Genomic DNA, 18,888 nt, shown 5'->3' with positions numbered 1-18,888 from the left:
AAGTGTCCTTGGGCAAGATGCTAAACCCCGAATTATCCCTCATAGGGAAAGCAAGTGCTGCTCATAGATGCACTGTATGAATGTGTGTGTGAATGGGTGAGTGGTCATCAAGACTGGAAAAGTGCCACATAAATACAGACCATTTACCATTTTACCTCCTCGTGTTATTACACTCGGCACAAACACATAAGAGATATAGAAAGAGTTGGAAAATGCAAGAGCAGGCAGTGTTGTGGTGGTTCCACTTCATCTCGTCATAGAAAACCACAGAACCACAAAACAATGTTGGCCATGTAAACTGTGAGCAGACATGCAGTGTTGGAGTTTTTTTTTTTTTTTTTTGCTGCTCGGCCAACCCGCTCTTCAGACGAGGGCCAGGTGTGGCAGCGTGCTCGACCCACTTTATCCCTGACCTGCAGACTCCACTCTGCATCACTTCAACACCACACCTCCACTCTGCCCTGCTATTGTCAGTCAGAAGAGCTCTCGTCTCGCTCCCGCTCTGATGTCAGTCATGATTTTACCAATCAGCTGCCTCCATTACTCTGTAACTGCGCGAACACGCCGTCGCGCATAAACAGACAACGTTCACTACATGCACATAGAGATTTAGACTTGCATCACAGAGAAAGATCATGGGCATCACTCCAGTCAAGAAGACATTGATGTCTGTCAAGCACATTTTAAAATGATTCCTCTTAGATTAGAAACACATTCTACCGATTCAAACTTTGTTTTTAAGAACATAAATGATTGTGTGAGCAGATAAGAAGAGCCAGTCATAAACAATGACAAGAGATGGATTAGAGTAGATTTTTGGGTGCTGGCGTGGATGGGCTGGATTTATCGCTGCACTAAGCAGCATTTTTATACTTTCAGTGGATAAAATAACTGTGTGTACTGGCAGTTACAAACCAAGAGAGAATTATCACTTGACTTTTACGTTCCTCTTTTCTCTGAGGAGTATTTTAACGGCTTTCAGCAAAAAAAAAATTTTCACAGCCCCAGACTTGGGTTTTGGTCTGACCTCCCTGCACTTATCAATCTCATCTCCAGCTTCAGTAGACGGCAGTTTACAGCACCAAACAACAGACAGACAAAGTTTGCGGCTAACTGGTGAGAATTTGGAGCTTAAGGGCCAGATAATTCCCTCAGGAGTTGGTGAAGAGCAGAAAAGACGGATGATATTTGACTTTTGGCCCGAAACATGATGCCATATTTTCATTTATTTATTTGATTGGTAATCAACAGAAAAAACACAGTTAATAAGCCAGAGTCAGATACATTAGTTAATATCAATATGTTAGCCCTAGCCAGTGTTAGCATGACCTTATATAATATATGATCTTATATGATTAATAATATATATAATGAACCTTATTTGTATAGCACAAGTCATGCATAAAATGCAACACAGTTATGATAACAAGATGAAGTAAAATACAGTTGAATTACATATCTCTCTCTCTCTCTCTCTCTCTATGTTTATACATAAAACACACAAAACAATCATCAGGTAAAACATTTTTCCATCAAATCCATGAAAAGAACACTACAACTAATAATAATAATCATCATTTTTATTTTGTCTTTCATCACCTCCTCTGTCTGTTTAGGACAGAGCCTAGATTCTGAATGGCAGCATGGAGGAAACCCACCTACCCATTTGCCCGCCCGCTTGCTCTCTTGCAATTAGCAGCATTCGTTTTCTCTCGCCCTCTAATACTGCTCCAACGCTGTTATTACTAAACATCATTTGCATAAGCTGCTTTTCCACATGTAACACCCATTTCGGTGCCTGTCTTACGCTCACAGTCTTGGTCGGGGTCCCATTTTAAACACTCCACATTCTGGTTTCTCATGTTGGATTCTTGACAAAATGGACACTGGGACGGGAACGCGGATGTTGTGCCTCTGTTATGCCTTGGCAAGAGTCATTAGCAGGTTACAACAGTGTCTTTCGAGGCTGCGCTGAGGTGCAAGGAAAGCTGTGAACCCATATTGTGTTTGTCACATGCATTTCTGCATTTGGCAGTCCTATTCAATTCACTGCAACAAGGGGGGGGGGGTCAGGTTTTGCTCGGAGCCTGAATAAATGAAATGTTTTGAGCGAGAGAAAGAGAGAGGGAATTGTGGCATGACACATTTAGCTGCCTTTTTCCTGTCATCTGCAAAGCTTTCATCTCCTCCCCATCTCAGCAAGGAGAGCGAGGAGGATGTGGAGTTCTGCCGATTGACTTCTTCTTCTTCTCGCAAATAATTTGGCAAATAGCGGGGGCATGAGCAAAAAGAGATAAGCAGCAGCTCTGGCAACAACAACAAAATAAATGTGTATCTTTTTCTTCCAAAACTGTAGGCGACATACAGGACAATGTAATATCAATGAATCTAATGTTTATGAATATAATCAGGTTTATGATTTCTGCTTTGACAAGGTAACAGTTTCAACTTGTTGTCAAGAAGAAGGGATTCTCTGCTGACACACTGGAGGACTGTGTTTAGACTAAAATCACTGGAAGGTTTTTCCAGATCATCCAATCTAATCCTCTTCTTCTCTTTTCAGTGTTCTCTTGAGTGTGCAGCATGATACAGTCAACCTACAGTGTGTTGAACACTCTTGTCTGGCTCACGTTCTGAAAACATCCTTCTCTACTTCGTCTTCCAGTAGCGACTGATACATTTATTTATGAACATGAGGACTCGGAGAGTGAGAGAGAAAGAGTGGATTGCAGAGGAACAGTCTGAGACAATAAAAAAGCAGAAGAGAGTTGACGTTGAACACCTTATTCTCTCCGTGCCACATGATTGTGGTGTCGTGACCCTCCGCAAAAAGGCACTGGAAGTTTAGCCAGAGTTCACTGGGGCGAGTCATGCAGGAATCAAGCTTGGGATAATTTCTGTTCGCGATGTGGGATTTGCTAGAAAAAAAAGGCTTGTGTGACTGTGCTGCTTGTGCGACAGTCTCCATGGAGATTATGTGTTTTGGGCTCATGACAGAGTCGGTGTGATCATCTCACTGCAGATCTGTCATTCAGTCTGTCAGCAGGGGCTCCAAGCACAATAGTCCCCTCTCAGAAAATATGGCTGACATCTGAGAAATTCCTCCCGGCAACAACAGTAACGAAGATCGTAATTATGAGATAAGGACACGCTGTCGACGTTCATTCAGTAACAGAGCCCTGCTTCCTCCACTCGTGCACACATGTGGGTGCTCTGGGAAGTATATTCAAGTTGAGTCAGGATCAGTGATTGCATCTGTTTGTGTGCCACTAAGCAAGGGAGAACAATGAGCTGCATCTGAATATTTATAACACGCCTCCGATGTTAATTGAAAGCAGCCACACATTGTCAAGGACATCACTGCGTTTTCAATTGATGCCTTGTGTTCCCTGGTGCTGAGGGGATGGCTGAACGACATTGAAGTGATCAAAAATAGCACGCTGGCTCTGCATCTGGACATAGCTGTCACATCATGATTCACAGAAGCTGAAACGTTGAACCAAAGTGTGTGGATATTATACGTTCACACAAAGAGAATAATGAATGGAGACTCACCGCAAATTAGTCAGGATCTTCCTTAATGGAATACTGTATAGTGCTAAAACGCTCCCATTCTCTCACACAGCAATTAACTTGGTCTATAAGATGGAAGTGGCATTTGGATAGACGTTTATCAAAGGCCTTGAGGCGCTTATTAAACGACAGATGAAGCTTTTTAAAAGCTTCTCTCGCATGCACTCTTGTGCTCATGCTGCGTTTTATGAGCATTTCAATCAAACATTGTACGTGCTTCACCTGGCAGACAGCACTCTGCCTCTCACCAGCAGCTTCAGATAGGTGTTTATTCCTTATAACACCTGATGACGCTTAAACGTACACCATGCAACTTGGGCTGCTCAGGACCTCTCGATCAAACAACAAGAACACGTTGATTCTCTTGTGCGCACAGTAAAATATGGCCAATAAATCAAAGAGAATTAGAATTAAAGGCCACAACAAGCCTTAGTTAAGTAACTGCTGGAAAGCCAATGCTTGTTGAAAGCACATCAGTGTTTCTTCATTAACTGAAAGGTGGATATTCCAAAAATGGAACATATGTAGGACTCCTTCAGCTGGTGTTGTCTTCGGCCTCACATAATGGTTTACCATTAAACTGACCTACTGATAGTAAGATCTTGTCATCTATCAGTAGCTGCCACAGCTGATATTCAATGCATAGGCTTTGTCAAGGGGTGTAGAAGTGAATTGACGTCCCCCGGTAGTAAAACGCAAAAAGGATTTTCTCCCAGCAGTGTTCTCTGTCAGTGCGGAGAGGACTGATCTCCCAACTCAAACTGGGGCATGATGAATAAGTAAAAGCAGCCTGGATGGGCTTTTAAAGGCTCCCCGACTCAACCAGGGCCCTCTATGTCACCTCAAGAGAGTCCTGCTGCTGCCGCCATGACGCTGACAAGCCACCGCTACTCTTGTTTTAACTCCGCTGAGGAATAAGAGAAATGGGGGATAATGGGAGACTATGGAGGGAGAGATGAGGGCAGAGACAAATGTGGAGTAGCTCAGCAAATTTACAAAATAGAAATTATGGTTCATTGAGCATAGCTGTAATCTTTACTGCTATTAGATAAAGTAATGCAGCCCTGCCAGTTTGCTAGGCCTGCGGTTATACTCAGACAGATGTTTGTGGAATTATGTGGATTAGACCAGTTCATATCTAAGTTTTTCCAATAACCACCTGAATTTATATTTTAACACTTGTATATAGAACAATTTTGAAACTCTTTGACTCCCCTTTCCTCTTTTTAAAAGTAACCCATTCATCCTCCAGGGGAAACAGCGCATGTGATTAAATTTCTGCCCTGCCAATTAATTTATGACTCCATAAATATACAAATGTGCTATCAAACTGGAACTAGATCATCCGGGAGTCGCGGGAGCTCCCGGTCTACTCACTGTTGTACACTACTCTATAAATTATCCAGCCGGTGGTGTTTCGCGCTCCTCTAAACAAAGCCACACATCACCAAGATTCAGTAAATCATCGAGATACAAACTTAACTCCTTTTATTAAGCATATGACTTTAGAGCAACAGTGGGCTGCTGATTGTATTTGCAGAGATAAGTAGGGACTTAACCGGGTCATAAAATGTTTTTGAAAGTTGAGGGTAGAACAGAAATTCTATTTAGTGTATACTGTTAAGATTAGCCTCAGTTTTCCAGAAAACAAAGGGACAAAATTGTACTTGGTTGTTGCCTAAATTTTCACTGTAACTCAATCTGTGGATGGACGTTCACAACACTATATTGTTTCTTGTATTAGTCCAGTGCTGACTTTACACTGGCTTAATGTTAAATGTTAAGGTCTTACACAATTTGATCCGACAATATATCACAGAGTTGGTTCTCAGGTCGTCAAAACAATCTACTGGCCACTAGGAATGAACAAAGCAGTGTATATAAGTGGTTTCTGAAAATTAAATTGACGTTGCACACATATCGCAACTAATGGGGGATGTTTGATACTGCGGCATTTGAAAATTGCAGACATATTTTATGAAAGGCTTAGATGGCTCTTGTATTTGGATTAATTTTCAGCTATAATAATCTCAGGTATGTGCTGCTTTATATCCACCCCTACCTGCCTTGTCGGTCTTAAGTGCAACAACTGCAAAACTAATAACATACTTAAACAGCACTGACCCCTTAATCTGCTTAAACAGGTGTTCCTTCAGTATATCTGTATCAGTGTTTGTAATAATAGAACTTCTGATATGCAGCGTGAAGCCGCGGAACATTGAGGTGACATTAAATCAGGTTTTGCCCCATTAGCTGTCCCTCTGGTGGTCCCAGAGTCATGATGAGCTGTTTGGAGTCCTGCCAGACGCAGGGGAGGGAGAGCGAGAAGAGAGGATGTCATTTTACTTCATCACAAACTCCACTGTGGAAAAAAAAAAGTCTTCAATGCATCGTGCATTATTCATGTAGAGCGCTGAACAGCACTTCTATCCTCTCCCTCTCTCGGTCCTTCTCTCCCTTTTTTATCTAAAAACCAATCTGCACTATTCTATAAAAACAAACATTTTAAGCGCTGAATTGTATTGAATAGACTACATTAAACGTGGTTACCCTGTTAGCGAAGGTACAATAAATACTGACAACACACACACAAATACACAGCTATCCTTGTGAGGACTTTCATTCATTGTGGACAGCCCCAGCAAAAACCTTATCCCTAACCCCAAACCAAGACCAATTCATGTCTAAACCTTGACTTAACACCACATTTCACATCTAACCCCCAAGCTATTGGCATAATGCATCCCCTGGCCACTTAATGTAACCTTAACCATCACAACTAAATCCCTAACCCGCACAGTATCCCTACCTCTTTTCTTAACCCTAAAAGCAAGGCTTAACCCTCAAACAGGCACTCACAAAGATATAAGTACAAGGACACACAAAAGTCGATGCATGTGTTGTGTCTCCCTCTGTAGAGCATACAGTAAGAGAGAGAGAGAGATGGGACAGAGGCGGTATTCACTTGGAATGAATGAACAAAATGTGACTAGGACGAATTAAATCCACGTGTTTCTGACTCTAAACTCAATTAGGATGGTAGAAAGGATGACTCAGCAAAATTGTTCTTGTTCTAGAGATGTACAGCAGACATCTTTACAGACATAACCCGGGGAATAAGACACAGTATGTTGTGTTGTGTTGTGATCTTAGGGGACCTGAGTTCCATATTCTACCCATTTATATGAGCCAGCAGTATATGAATACATTTATAACCTGTGGAGAAAAAAATGCACGGGTTATTTTTCTTTAAACTGCTAAAAACACAGCAGCAGCCATTGCACAGGCCGACACGTTCTTCTACTGTGATGATTATAGAAAATAATAAAACAACGACGTGCTGTCCCAAGGTGATTATGGTCTTTGACACTGATGACTGTACATGTCTTTTAGCTCCAGAGTGCGGTTCACGTACTTTAGACGTGTGATCGATTACAAGTGTTGAGAAGAGAGAATCAGAGACAGATGTCAGGGTCAGCTGGAAGCTATTTTTAGGATATTTCCACTCTGTCTGTCTCCTGATGCTATAAACTGTATATAGGACTCTATAAGGCTTTTGGCTTGAGGGTTTGTCTAAACCCAACCCCTCTGGTTTTATAGTGTACTTCTGACTTTTTCACAAATTTGTATGAATCTCTCCTTTTTCTTGACTTGCGATAATTGTTGACATGAAGGTCAGAGACTTTGACCTGCACACACGCATGCACACAAACGCACACATGCCCTTATCCATCATCCAGAGCATCCCATGTGCGCAAGGTAATTGATTCCATGGTGAGTCACACAGCACCTAATTGGAGCGTAGCTGTCAATAGTGCAGGTACTTCAAGGCAGTAGCCCTCGGCCCATATTAAAGTCGGAGAGAGACACAGAGAGTAGAGAGGAGAACCTCACTGGCTGAGATTTAGAGAGAGAGCCGAGCTCGGGGCAGAGCTGGTTATCTGTTAATTTGTTTTTCACCATCCCCTTCGCTGGTGTTTTCCATTTCTCTCAGAGCCCACTGGGCAGCGGCGTGTCCAAATTAACTTGGTAGGGTAGAAATTCTTGCACAGAAGGTTACACAAGCAAACAAACAAGCAAAGCTGAAGGGATTGTGTAAAGCCTGCCATTACGGCTGAGGCACTATTGTTGAAATTGACTATCGCTGCAGGGACTTGAGATAAGCCTCCATCCAGTGCTGCTGTGCTAATTTAACACTGTACAAGAGTGGAAGCTGCAGTCTACCTTTACATGTAGTGGAATTCATGACTACATCATATGACAGGTGTAACCACTGCAATCCTCTAGATTGACAACTGGAAATACCATCAGAGGGAACTGTAAAGTACCTCATGTAGAATGGAAGTACAACATTCTGTAAAATGCATTTCAAATTTAAACTCACGGAGTGTGTGCTTTGTTCTGCAGCAAGCTTATGTTAGCAGAGCACTTAATATCTCTGCAGGTGACCATCACATCATGTTCATGTCTGTCTGTAAAGATTCACTCGAACGTGTGTTTAACACCTCATGTCATGAATGAAATAGTGAGTCTGCCCTTTAAAGTGAAGCTGTGTTTGTTTACGTTGTGTGTAATGAAATTAGATTCAGTGATACCGCACAGAACACTTTAATGGGCTTGTCGATGTCAATCAGCAGTAGAAGGTACTTCATGGTAAACAATAATAAAAACTAAACGACTCATGACAGTAAGTATCATTGCTGTGTGGCAGCTCCTCACACTCTAAATTATGACAATGTTTTAGTGTCACTCAAATCTTTTTTAGCGTCTCTTATACTGTTCCTGCTGCAATTGTTACTTTATCGCTTCCTCCTCATTATATGTTATGGCTTCTTCTCTCGCTTCTGCAGTGATGGATGGGCAGACCGCTACGAGGTTGTCGAGGGCTATGAGCACGAGGCAGAGGGAGGAATCACCATGAAGCTGCAGTCGGAGGTGGTCAAGACCTTCGACGACTACTACCTGAAGCTGCGTCTGGACACCAACACCAGAAACCCCTGGTTCTCTGAGTTCTGGCAGTATCGTTTCCAGTGCCGGCTGCCGGGTCATCCACAGGAGAACAAGAACTACAAGAAAGTCTGCTCTGGTGGGTAACAACACAGAAACACATATATTTGATGATTTTTAATTAAATTTTGTAATGAATAGGCAAACTGTTTGTGCTGCTCTCGGGCATCATCCTTTATTCTCTCATTCAGCTGTAAATGAGAGTAGAGGGTAAAATTTAACCAGAGCGCAAAACTGAATAATAACTAAAAATGTGTATTTTTTTCTGTTTTCCTCCCTGAATATTTTCTCCCTTTGCTCTCAAAAAAAGGTGATCACGGTAATTGAGTTCTTGACTTGTTAGTAGCATTTAAATCTCAATACAAAATGACTCACAGCTAAATTAAATAAAAAACAGATCATCAAATGAGCACTGCAATCAAAATCACATTAGAATTATTTGCTTAGCATGCTTTTAATCAGACAGTTTATCAAAATCAATTTGTTGTTGTGATGGCGTTTCGCCATCAGAGCAGAACAGTCATGGTTGTTTTTCTATTTTCTTTGCATCACACTTTTACCGCTTTTATTCCATAGACCTTCAAGGTGGTAAGTGCATTTTCATGACCACTGCTATAGTGATGATCAGAACTGCACCTGCACTCTGTGAGCGTTCGACTCCTGGAGAACAGGAAGAGTTTGACTCATGCTTTACGTCTCTGTAATGTCTTCAAACTGTGATTTATTCAAATGGACAGTTTCGGGCTCTCAGTCAAAGTGAGGATTGCATCAGTCAAACTCTGAGCTTGTCCACACTGTGAGAGGAATAATGCACAAAGGAATGGCACCGAGCACACCCTGTTCACCCAAACAGCAAGAAAAACCTGAAAAAGATATTTTCTGCCTTTACTGTAAATGCACGTTGATGTCACAGAGAAACAAATCTGTATTTTAAATGCACTGTCTAAGGCAAACAGAATCCATTTTTAAACACTGGGAAGTATTTTCATGCAAAGATGCAAAAAAAAAAAAACCCAGTGCCTTTAGATGATGGTGAATGGTTGTTCTCCACATCTGGTTTCTCTGTGAGGTTTGAACATCTTAGTCTGATTTCCCTGAATGCTATAATTACATTTTGCTGCAGAAGATTCTGTTTTGCAATAGTTTCTCCACGTCTGGTTCAGTTTTCATCATGCGTTGTGGAAATCATTAGATTTTCTTTTCTTCATTCCCATAGTGACAAACCACTTCTTCTTTTCCTCCTTAACAGGAAATGAAAGCCTGCATGACAACTATGTTCAGGATAGTAAGATGGGCTTCGTCATCAACGCCATCTACGCCATGGCTCATGGACTCCACGACATGCACAAGGAGCTGTGCCCGGGACAGACGGGGCTCTGTGAGGCCATGGACCCCATCGACGGCAGCAAGTTGCTGGACTACCTCTTAAAGACGTCCTTCAAAGGAGTCTCAGGGGAGGATATTTATTTTGATGAAAATGGAGACACCCCAGGAAGGTAAGATGATGAGGGAGGTGTTAAGAACGTAGTAAAATATAGATAAACTGAAAAATGGAGTCATATCTCCAGCTTTGCCTTTTTTTGTGAATTTCTCTCACACTCTCCCACTCATTAGCACACGTGCACGTACACACACGTGTGCTCCAACCTCGAGCCCAAAAGGATGTAATTATTTTGGACTGGAACAGATTCAGTGGATTGTCTGCAGTGGCAGCCACTTTCATCTCTCTTCAGTCTGACAGACAGCATTTGACAGTCTGAAAACACAGCCATGTCATTCCTCCGTCAACTAGAGGTCAGGTGGAGCACATCCTGGTTCAGTACGAAATTGAAGCCACAGCTCTTGATGTCACAATAACAGGGTTGTAAGCTGTTTAAGTGACTTTGGATAAGGGAAAAAAGGTTTGCTAAGCTGTGGAATTGTTATCATTAAATTACCTGTCACTCTCACCCCCTCTTCTATAACTCCCTTGTCTCATACATTGTCTTACTCTTTCTTTTCTCACTTAATAATAAACTAATCTACGCTCTTTACGGTCCTCTGTCTCTCTCCCTCTGTCCACTCAGGTACGACATCATGAATCTGCAGAATGTGGGTGATGAACACTTTGACTACCTAAATGTGGGCTCCTGGCACGAGGGCATCTTGAGCATCGATGACAGCAAGCTGTGGATAAACAGCAGCGACATGGTCCGCTCCGTCTGCAGCGAGCCCTGCTCCAAAGGACAGATCAAAGTAGGAATTCATATCCTCCTCGAGGCAAATTCTCCAGCGTTAAATCAACTGTGCCAGAGCTCATTTAGTCTGGAAACCCTGAAGTCTGCAAAATCAATAGTCATTAACAGTGAGAATCATTGGTGACTCTGGAGAAATTGTTCAAAACTATTTAAAGTTGTTTATTCAACACATTGCCAGCTGAGACTGACTTGTGATTGGTTTCCGGAGATTCTGGAGCTGGAATTAGAGGAAAAGTCAGAGGGCATCCAAGTAATTAGGATTCGCTCTCTGGGGACAATGAATGTCTCGATTTCGTGGCAGTCCAACCAATAGTTGTTTGTATTTCTGTTTGAATCATCTGACCCATCAACATTCATGTAGCCATCCATGGATTCATGTGCTAGTGGCGCTGAATGTAAGCAGCGATTTCACCACTAGCACATTGTTGCAAAGAGTCATAACATTTTGGACTCATGTTCATCCAATGCATCTAGAAGAGGAAAGTTTCAGGATGTGACTCATACATTTTTCAACCCTGCATCGAAGCAGGTGATGATGATCATCAGTTAGAGGTTATTCAGAAATGCTGAATGAAGAAGAAACAAACAGTCTCATAAAACATGAGGACATTTTTTTTAATCCTTGTCGTGTTCACAATTACTTACAGAGATTTCAAGTTGGATCAATCTATGGTACATCACACACAGTTTGCATAAGGTGTACAAATGAACTGTGCCGTTCAAACCTGGCTGAGGAGACAACCAGTTCAGAACAGTAAATATTAAAATCTGGTATTAAGCCCAGTTTGTAGAAATGTCGTGATTTGCTTCATATGGGGCCAATTGTTTTCAATCTATATACTAAGTCGCCCTGAGGGAGGGTGCATCCTCTCTTCTGGGTGCTCACGCTTCCCCCTCTATCTGCTTTGTTTCCTGCCCTACTTATAACCCTGCTTTACATATCACAGTGCTGGTAACAGCTTCTCTGGGCGCAGAATGTAAATGCAACTGGCCTTGTTTTATAAATGTCTGGTTCTCAAGAAGAAAAAAACCTGCACCAACATCTCTGATATCCCCTTGATGCTCATTAATTATTTATGCTGCTTCAGGGTGTGATGTGCTGTTTGTCTTTTTTTTTTTTTATCTGTGTTTCGACTGGATACTAAGATGTCTGTGACCCCTCGTTGTTGATGTCTCGCCTCTCTGCGTGCAGGTGATTAGGAAGGGCGAGGTGAGCTGCTGCTGGATCTGCACCACGTGCAAGGACAATGAGATCGTCCAGGATGAGTTTACCTGCAAGGCATGTGAGCTGGGATGGTGGCCCGATGACGAACTGGCAGGTAGGAGATAGAGAACAAATCAACTTTCATGTGCAATGATCATCCATGCGCTTCTTTTCCTCACCATTATTCAACGTGGACTTATTATCTCACCAATTTCGTGTATTTGCTGCTACCCTGTGCACACCCTCTTGCCAGGACATTTATATCTGTCAACAGCTGTCTCACTTAAACAGCATACACTCCCCCTCCCATCAGCCTCTTTGTACTTCACACCCTGACACCTCCTTTTGCTGATGCTTTTCATCATCCCGGTCCTGTGACCCTGCTCTCTTTAGCTCTCCCAACCTCTGCACGACTCTCCCAAAAGTGACACTGCTCACATCGCTCTTCACTGCTCTTTGCCTTGTTGTGACCCAGTGGTTGTTTTGACAGTGATTTATTGAGTTTAGAGGAGCTCTTGGTTCCCAGGTGTAAAATCCTATTACTACAACCTGAGGCCTGGGGAAACATTTTGGCAGTTTTTTTCGAGGAAGTAATTCTCGCTTCGTTCTTATTGCCCGTCCCAATCTGGAGAGTACTAATAGAGAGAGTTGGTATCCTATTCACAGAGTGAGGCTGCACTGTCCATGTGTTTACTTACAAGCTCATTTAGGGCTGGAATTCTTCACAGAGGAGGTTATGTTTGCTCCTGATGTCTGGTGTATAACATTGACCTTGGCGGAGAAAGTACTAAACCGATATACACCAAACCTGATGGAGGGATGGGGCATGCTCACGTAAAATCGTACAATAGTACAACAGGCTAAGCTATTCCTCACGTTTGCTGATGTCGTTGATGATGGTTTGGAAATGTGTGATAACGTTTTCATGCCATCAGTCGATATATAAAATAAAAAAAACAGACCCCCAAAATTCACTTCTAAGCAGAAAGCAGGATTCACCTAAGAGCATGGTGTGAAGGACTGGAATCATTTGACTGAGAAAATACTATATATATATTTTGGAAAAGAATACTTTATTTTAAGAATCTCGTCGACTGAGGGGTCTCCCACTGAAGATTTAAACCTTCAACTTTCTAGGGGCAGCCCTAGTTCAGTTTGATGATTGGTTTACGCCTCAATATTCATATAAGTATGTTTCACATCTTCTGCTGAAAGCTCCCGAGCTTAAGTCGAAGAGCATTTTAGAATTTCAGATTTCTCATGATTTGACATATTGGGAGTTAGTACGCAGGCCAGAAGTGGGTTTCTGTGAGCATAGCCTCTCCAGTGATGGCAGTGACTGTAATGCTATTAGCAGCAGCATGTAATTTATGGAGTGCTAAGCTGGGGAAGTCTAGGGATGTCAGTTTTCTCCCATTAAGCCCCATAAACTTCTTCCTCTGCATGTTTGTATAACAAGTGGGCAACTAGTGCATCATGACAGAGTTGACACTACATGTCTGCACATACACATTTGGCGTAACATTGAAATGGGGAAGAAATCCGACAGAATGGGAGCCCTGGGATGTGATGATCTCACATGCAAATTAGTTGGCATCTTGGAGGCCTGATCTCTGACAGACATGACTCCACTTGTGTCTTTGAGGCTGTGCTGCTCTCCTCTTTCCCACCTACTGTCTGCTCATCGGTTCTCCTCTCTGTTCTAATGTACCTTTCATTTACAAAAGATGTGCTGCAGCACCAACAGAAAATTGACCTGACATTTCTTCTGCTCTCTCCAGGCTGTCAGCCCCTGCCTCTGAGGTATCTCGACTGGGCCGATGTGGAATCCATTGTCGCTGTGGTTTTCTCCTGTGTTGGCATCCTAATCACCTCCTTTGTCACCTTTGTGTTCATCCAGTACCGTGACACACCTGTGGTTAAGTCCTCTAGTAGGGAACTCTGCTATATCATCTTGGCAGGCATCTTCCTGGGCTACATCTGCCCATTCACATTAATCGCCCGCCCCACGGTGGCCTCCTGCTACCTGCAGCGGCTCCTGGTGGGCCTCTCATCCGCCATGTGCTACTCCGCCCTGGTGACCAAAACTAACCGCATTGCCCGCATTCTGGCCGGCAGCAAGAAAAAGATCTGCACCAGAAAGCCTCGTTTCATGAGCGCCTGGGCCCAGGTGATCATCGCCTTCATGCTCATCAGTGTGCAGCTCACTCTGGAGATCACACTCATCATTCTGGAGCCTCCAGAGCCCATCAAGTCGTACCCAAGCATACGTGAGGTCTACCTCATCTGTAATACCAGCAACGTAGGCATGGTGGCGCCACTGGGCTACAACGGTCTGCTTATCATGAGCTGCACCTACTATGCCTTCAAGACACGGAACGTGCCAGCAAATTTTAACGAGGCTAAATACATTGCCTTTACAATGTACACTACCTGCATCATCTGGTTGGCCTTCGTGCCCATCTACTTTGGCTCCAACTACAAGATCATCACCACGTCCTTCTCTGTCAGCCTGAGTGTAACAGTGGCGCTGGGGTGCATGTTCACCCCCAAGATGTACATTATAATTGCCAAACCAGAGAGGAACGTCCGAAGCGCCTTCACCACATCCGACGTGGTGCGAATGCACGTCGGGGACGGCAAGTCGGCTCAATGCGGAACTAACAGCTTCCTCAACATGTTCCGGCGGAAGAAGCCCGTCTCTGGAAATGCTAAGTGAGTTATCTTCTATGTTGTTTATCTTATCAATTATATGTTGGTTCCTGGGGTGACTGGCTAGACACAAAATGATGAGATGCATAACCACTTAAATGGTGCAGTGAGCTGCCCAAAGACAACATCACTTATTTACAAGTATCATGTCGGTGCTTGAGTTATTTTCCATAATATTTGACTGTTTATGAATGTTGTATGAGGTCAAACTCTCCGGCACCCCAGGTTAAGTAAAACCGAGCCAATTCATTGATTTAGATACAGGAAGTAGACACTAGTTTATATGGCACATCCCCCTCCCCCTGAGAGTGAAATATTAAAATGAAATCAAGCTAAACTTAATGGAAAACTCAACTGATGCCATTGATTTGAAGCTAATGGGCTATGCCATGTCAGCGATTATTCAATCACAAATCTCCACAGATTTACCCACATTAAAATTAGATTTCAGACTTGCATATAACTTCTTTGAGCTCCACAGCAGTGACACGAGGACAGGTGTCTAAAAGTAAGGAGCGGGGCAGGAGTATGAGAGTGACCCCGATTTGTTCACATGTTGTCTCTCACCCTGGCTATGCAGCCTTTCTAATCTTCTAACCCGTGAAGCGTTGAGCCTGAACACTGTCTGGCAAATGTGGCATGGGAGGTCATTCAGCTCCTTTCCTGGAGAGCTGCACTGTCATCTGAGGATACATGCTATTTTTATGTGCAACCGAGGGAGACGTTTAAACCCTCACCAGCCTGATAATCATAAAGTGATGATGAAGAATATCACTCAGCTCAGCCAATAGTCTTAAAGATGAATTTCCTACTTTTCCAGTGCATTGAATTATTCTTGATTTTGCTGAGTGAACTCTTTTCTAACATGAGGAATTAAAGGTGTCACTGACCTCTGTGTCACTCCATGGCTGGCCATGACGTTTTTGACACTGCAGCCCTCCACGAACGAGATCTGCCGCCCTGCTGCTTTTTATTTATCCTGACTTAACCTCACATTTAACTTTTCTCAGCATGAAAGCCCCTCCCCTCCCCTTCCCACCTCCCTGACTAATCAAATTAGAGCCAGTGCTGAACTCTGTCGTCTTCAGACACCAACACAAATACTGCAATAAAAGCATGTCTCCCATTTTAACTATAAAAGCTAACTGTAAGACAGGAGGAAGTGAGCTGTGCGGCTCCTAATTCTGTCCTAAGCTAAATGTCTGAAGCAACTGGAGGATCATAATGCCGTCTGCAACACATTATGAATCACTATGTTTGTGAAGTGCCACAGTTGATAAATGCACTGCTCTTTAGACTCCCTAAGCAAAGCTGTTAATGTCAAGACATGTTGTTGTTAAGTATTTTAACATGCATCTGAAATGTTGAAATGCTGCTGCTTTATGTGTCATTTTGCTGCTGTGCAGTTTTTTATGTCTCCACCTCCCGCTTTCCTGTGATAGTAACTTCGGTCTCTATCTCGTTCATAGTTCTAATGGCAAGTCTGTGTCATGGTCTGAATCAGGTGCAAGACACCCTCCGAGGGGGGGGAATGTGTGGCACAGACTGTCTGTGCATGTGAGGAAACAGGAAGCCGGCTTGAATCAGATGGCGGTCATCAGGCCCCTAACTAACACCCCCGACCCCCACAGTTGCGAGCCCTCCACCTGCGACCTTGGGACAGACCCGCATCTCCCCCAAGAACCGCCTGGTGCTAAGCCTCTGTACAACCTGGCAGAGGAGGACGACGAGGGCGACGTGCAGCGCCCCCTCTGGAACCCAACTTGCTCTGGACAGACACAAAGGCTGGAGTCTGATTTAGATAGGCAGGCTTCTTATTTGCCCTCTCACTTGACGAGCTGCACCACGGAGCGCTTGCAGGGGGCTGTGGTGGACACACACAGCTCCAATGTCCCCGCGCTGAATGATCACTCCCCCGCCAACGAGCCTTTGAGCTTGTCACCCTCTCACCTTCCTCTGGCCCCACATGTGGGGGCGTTTGACGAGCAGGGGCCCGAGGACGAGGACCTGGAACTCTTACACAGCTACATTTATAATGCCAAGGGGGAGGAGGAGGACGGGGAGGATGTAACTCACAACAAGCCAACTCTGGAGGATTCCCTTGCACTATCTCCTCCCTCCCCCTTCAGAGACTCGGTGTGTTCGGGGGAGTCCTTCAGCGGCTCCCCTGTCACCGAGTCAATGCTTGGTAGCCCCCCGAGCTCCATCTACACCTCAAACATGCTCCCAGACTTCGCACACAGCTCCTCAACACTGTGAGAGCAAAACAGGCACTCACTCAGTGGCTGTCAGCACAATTATACATCACGCAGACACATATTTCCACACACACACACACAAACAGATACACGCAACATGATTTACCTTTGAAAAACGTGTATTTTTTGCTCTGTCATTTGCTTGCTAGTATTAATTACTCTGCTTTTTATGAGTTAGGGGTTAAGCCAAACTACAAGTCAAAAACACTAGGAATCATCCATGAGTGCTTACATTTGTGAAGGGCTGTCCGTGCACAAAGCCTTTCTGTGAAACGTTAAACTGAGAACAGTGCCAAAACGAATCAGCTCTCATGCCAAACCTCTGTATGATTTACGCAACACTGGAAATTATAGTAAAAAAAGGATGTAGCTGTGGTTTCCATGGTGACATCACAATCAATTGGTCTATAACGGCAAATGTAAAGCAAGGCCTACTTGTGTTTACAGTACACAACCAGAGAGCAAACTGGCTTTCTAAGGACTGCAGTAGCTCAAGTGCATTTCACGTTCATGTGCGTTGGGGTCGCAGCTGCATCGGAAAACTATTTCCGCTCCGACTTTGTTTTTCTTTCACGAGTTTTCTCTCATCAGACCTCGCTGCAGTTTAAATATCACAAAGAGATAGTTTAACATAAAAAGTGCAGTAAGCTGGTTGAATATTACTTTAATGTGTTGCGAGGTGTGCTCAACGTAACAAAACTGAACTGAGATTCTGCCGCCGACGTGCGCTGTACGATACGTGACATGGATACAATGTGCCAATCGAGAAAAAAAATAATGTTTTCAACCTACATTCCTGCTTTTTGGATTTTTTTTTTACGATGTAGCTGATACAGGTTAGCGTGATTGTAGATGATGGCGATGTTGTTTATTCAGTTTACACTCGATCATAACCCTGAGAACAAGTTTTATGAGCATGGGATGTGATAAAAGTGAGTTTGCTGTGTCATTGTAATGGAAAAACACAGTACTTGTACAAGTTCTCAAAGTTTGTAATACTGTTAAACCATCTCTTGTTTTTTCACACAGGTGGTATGTTTGTAATACTGATAAATGTTTCTATATTTAGAATGTCAACTGAAAAAAAAGTTTATACATTTTGAAACTGTCCTCAGATTCATGTCCAGGAGCAGTGTGTTTGGTTTTTGGGTAACTTTTAAGCTTAACTTGAGTCGACTGTATCCTCTTGAAAATATTCAGTTGTTAAAGTAACCGATGATTAGTTGCTTCTTGTAATGACATTATACATGTTTCGATTTTTTGCTTAAATCTTGCATTATGAGCCTAAGTAGTTTACTTGAGGTTAAGTTTCTTAGTTCTTTATCTATAAGAATGCAAATTATTTCAGAGTACAAGACTATACAGTGCATAGTGCAATTGTATTGTATTTCCAAATGTTTTAAGTCTATTATAGTGTAAGTTGTAAACTGATTTTGACCGATGTAAGAAATATACGAGGGTGCCACCTGCTTAACACTGTCAACTCTAGAATGAAATAGGCCTTTTATGTTTTGGGCAAGCTGAACAATGCTGTAAAATAAAAGGAAAACTATTTATATTAAGAAGACTGATTCCTGCCTGCGATAGCCTGGAAACTGCTGGAGTAGAAAAATCATCATTAGACTTACCACACTTATATAATTATTGGGTTAGATCAGTGATTTGGGCCTGTTTGTATAAAGTTTTCAACTGAAAAAAGAAAATTAAGTGAAAATTAAGTTAACTTTTGATCACGTATTGGATTATTGTTACTTTCACTAAGGAGATATTCAGTAATTATTTTTGAAATACTTTCTTTATTCACAGACTCAAACTCATTATTTTGAAAAACTAAGTCACCATTTATGAGTTAGTGATTGTTCTGAATCGTTGAGCCATTATTTTGACAAATGACCTG

At 42.8% G+C, this 18,888-nt stretch overlaps 1 protein-coding gene across 2 annotated transcripts in view; it reads left to right on the top strand.

Moving 5' to 3' along the window:
- The window catches only part of grm1a (glutamate receptor, metabotropic 1a), a 34,021-nt gene extending 15,465 nt beyond the window's left edge, over nt 1-18,556 (top strand). Inside the window, exons 4-9 of one of the 2 annotated variants that reach the window (XM_069514481.1) lie at nt 8,424-8,659; nt 9,830-10,076; nt 10,647-10,815; nt 12,010-12,136; nt 13,803-14,736; nt 16,203-18,556. In XM_069514481.1, coding sequence (XP_069370582.1) covers nt 8,424-8,659; nt 9,830-10,076; nt 10,647-10,815; nt 12,010-12,136; nt 13,803-14,736; nt 16,203-16,992 — 2,503 coding nt within the window. In that variant the 3' untranslated portion in view covers nt 16,993-18,556. The remainder of the gene's footprint in view (nt 1-8,423; nt 8,660-9,829; nt 10,077-10,646; nt 10,816-12,009; nt 12,137-13,802; nt 14,737-16,202) is intronic. The other variant, XM_069514482.1, reaches the window with a different exon arrangement.
- Nucleotides 18,557-18,888: the final 332 nt, after the last annotated feature.

Source organism: Paralichthys olivaceus, chromosome 19 (assembly GCF_024713975.1).
Source record: "Paralichthys olivaceus isolate ysfri-2021 chromosome 19, ASM2471397v2, whole genome shotgun sequence".
Taxonomy (NCBI): domain Eukaryota; kingdom Metazoa; phylum Chordata; class Actinopteri; order Pleuronectiformes; family Paralichthyidae; genus Paralichthys; species Paralichthys olivaceus.
The sequence above is the reverse complement of the archived record's forward strand: the minus strand, read 5'-3'. Positions and strand labels throughout refer to the sequence as shown.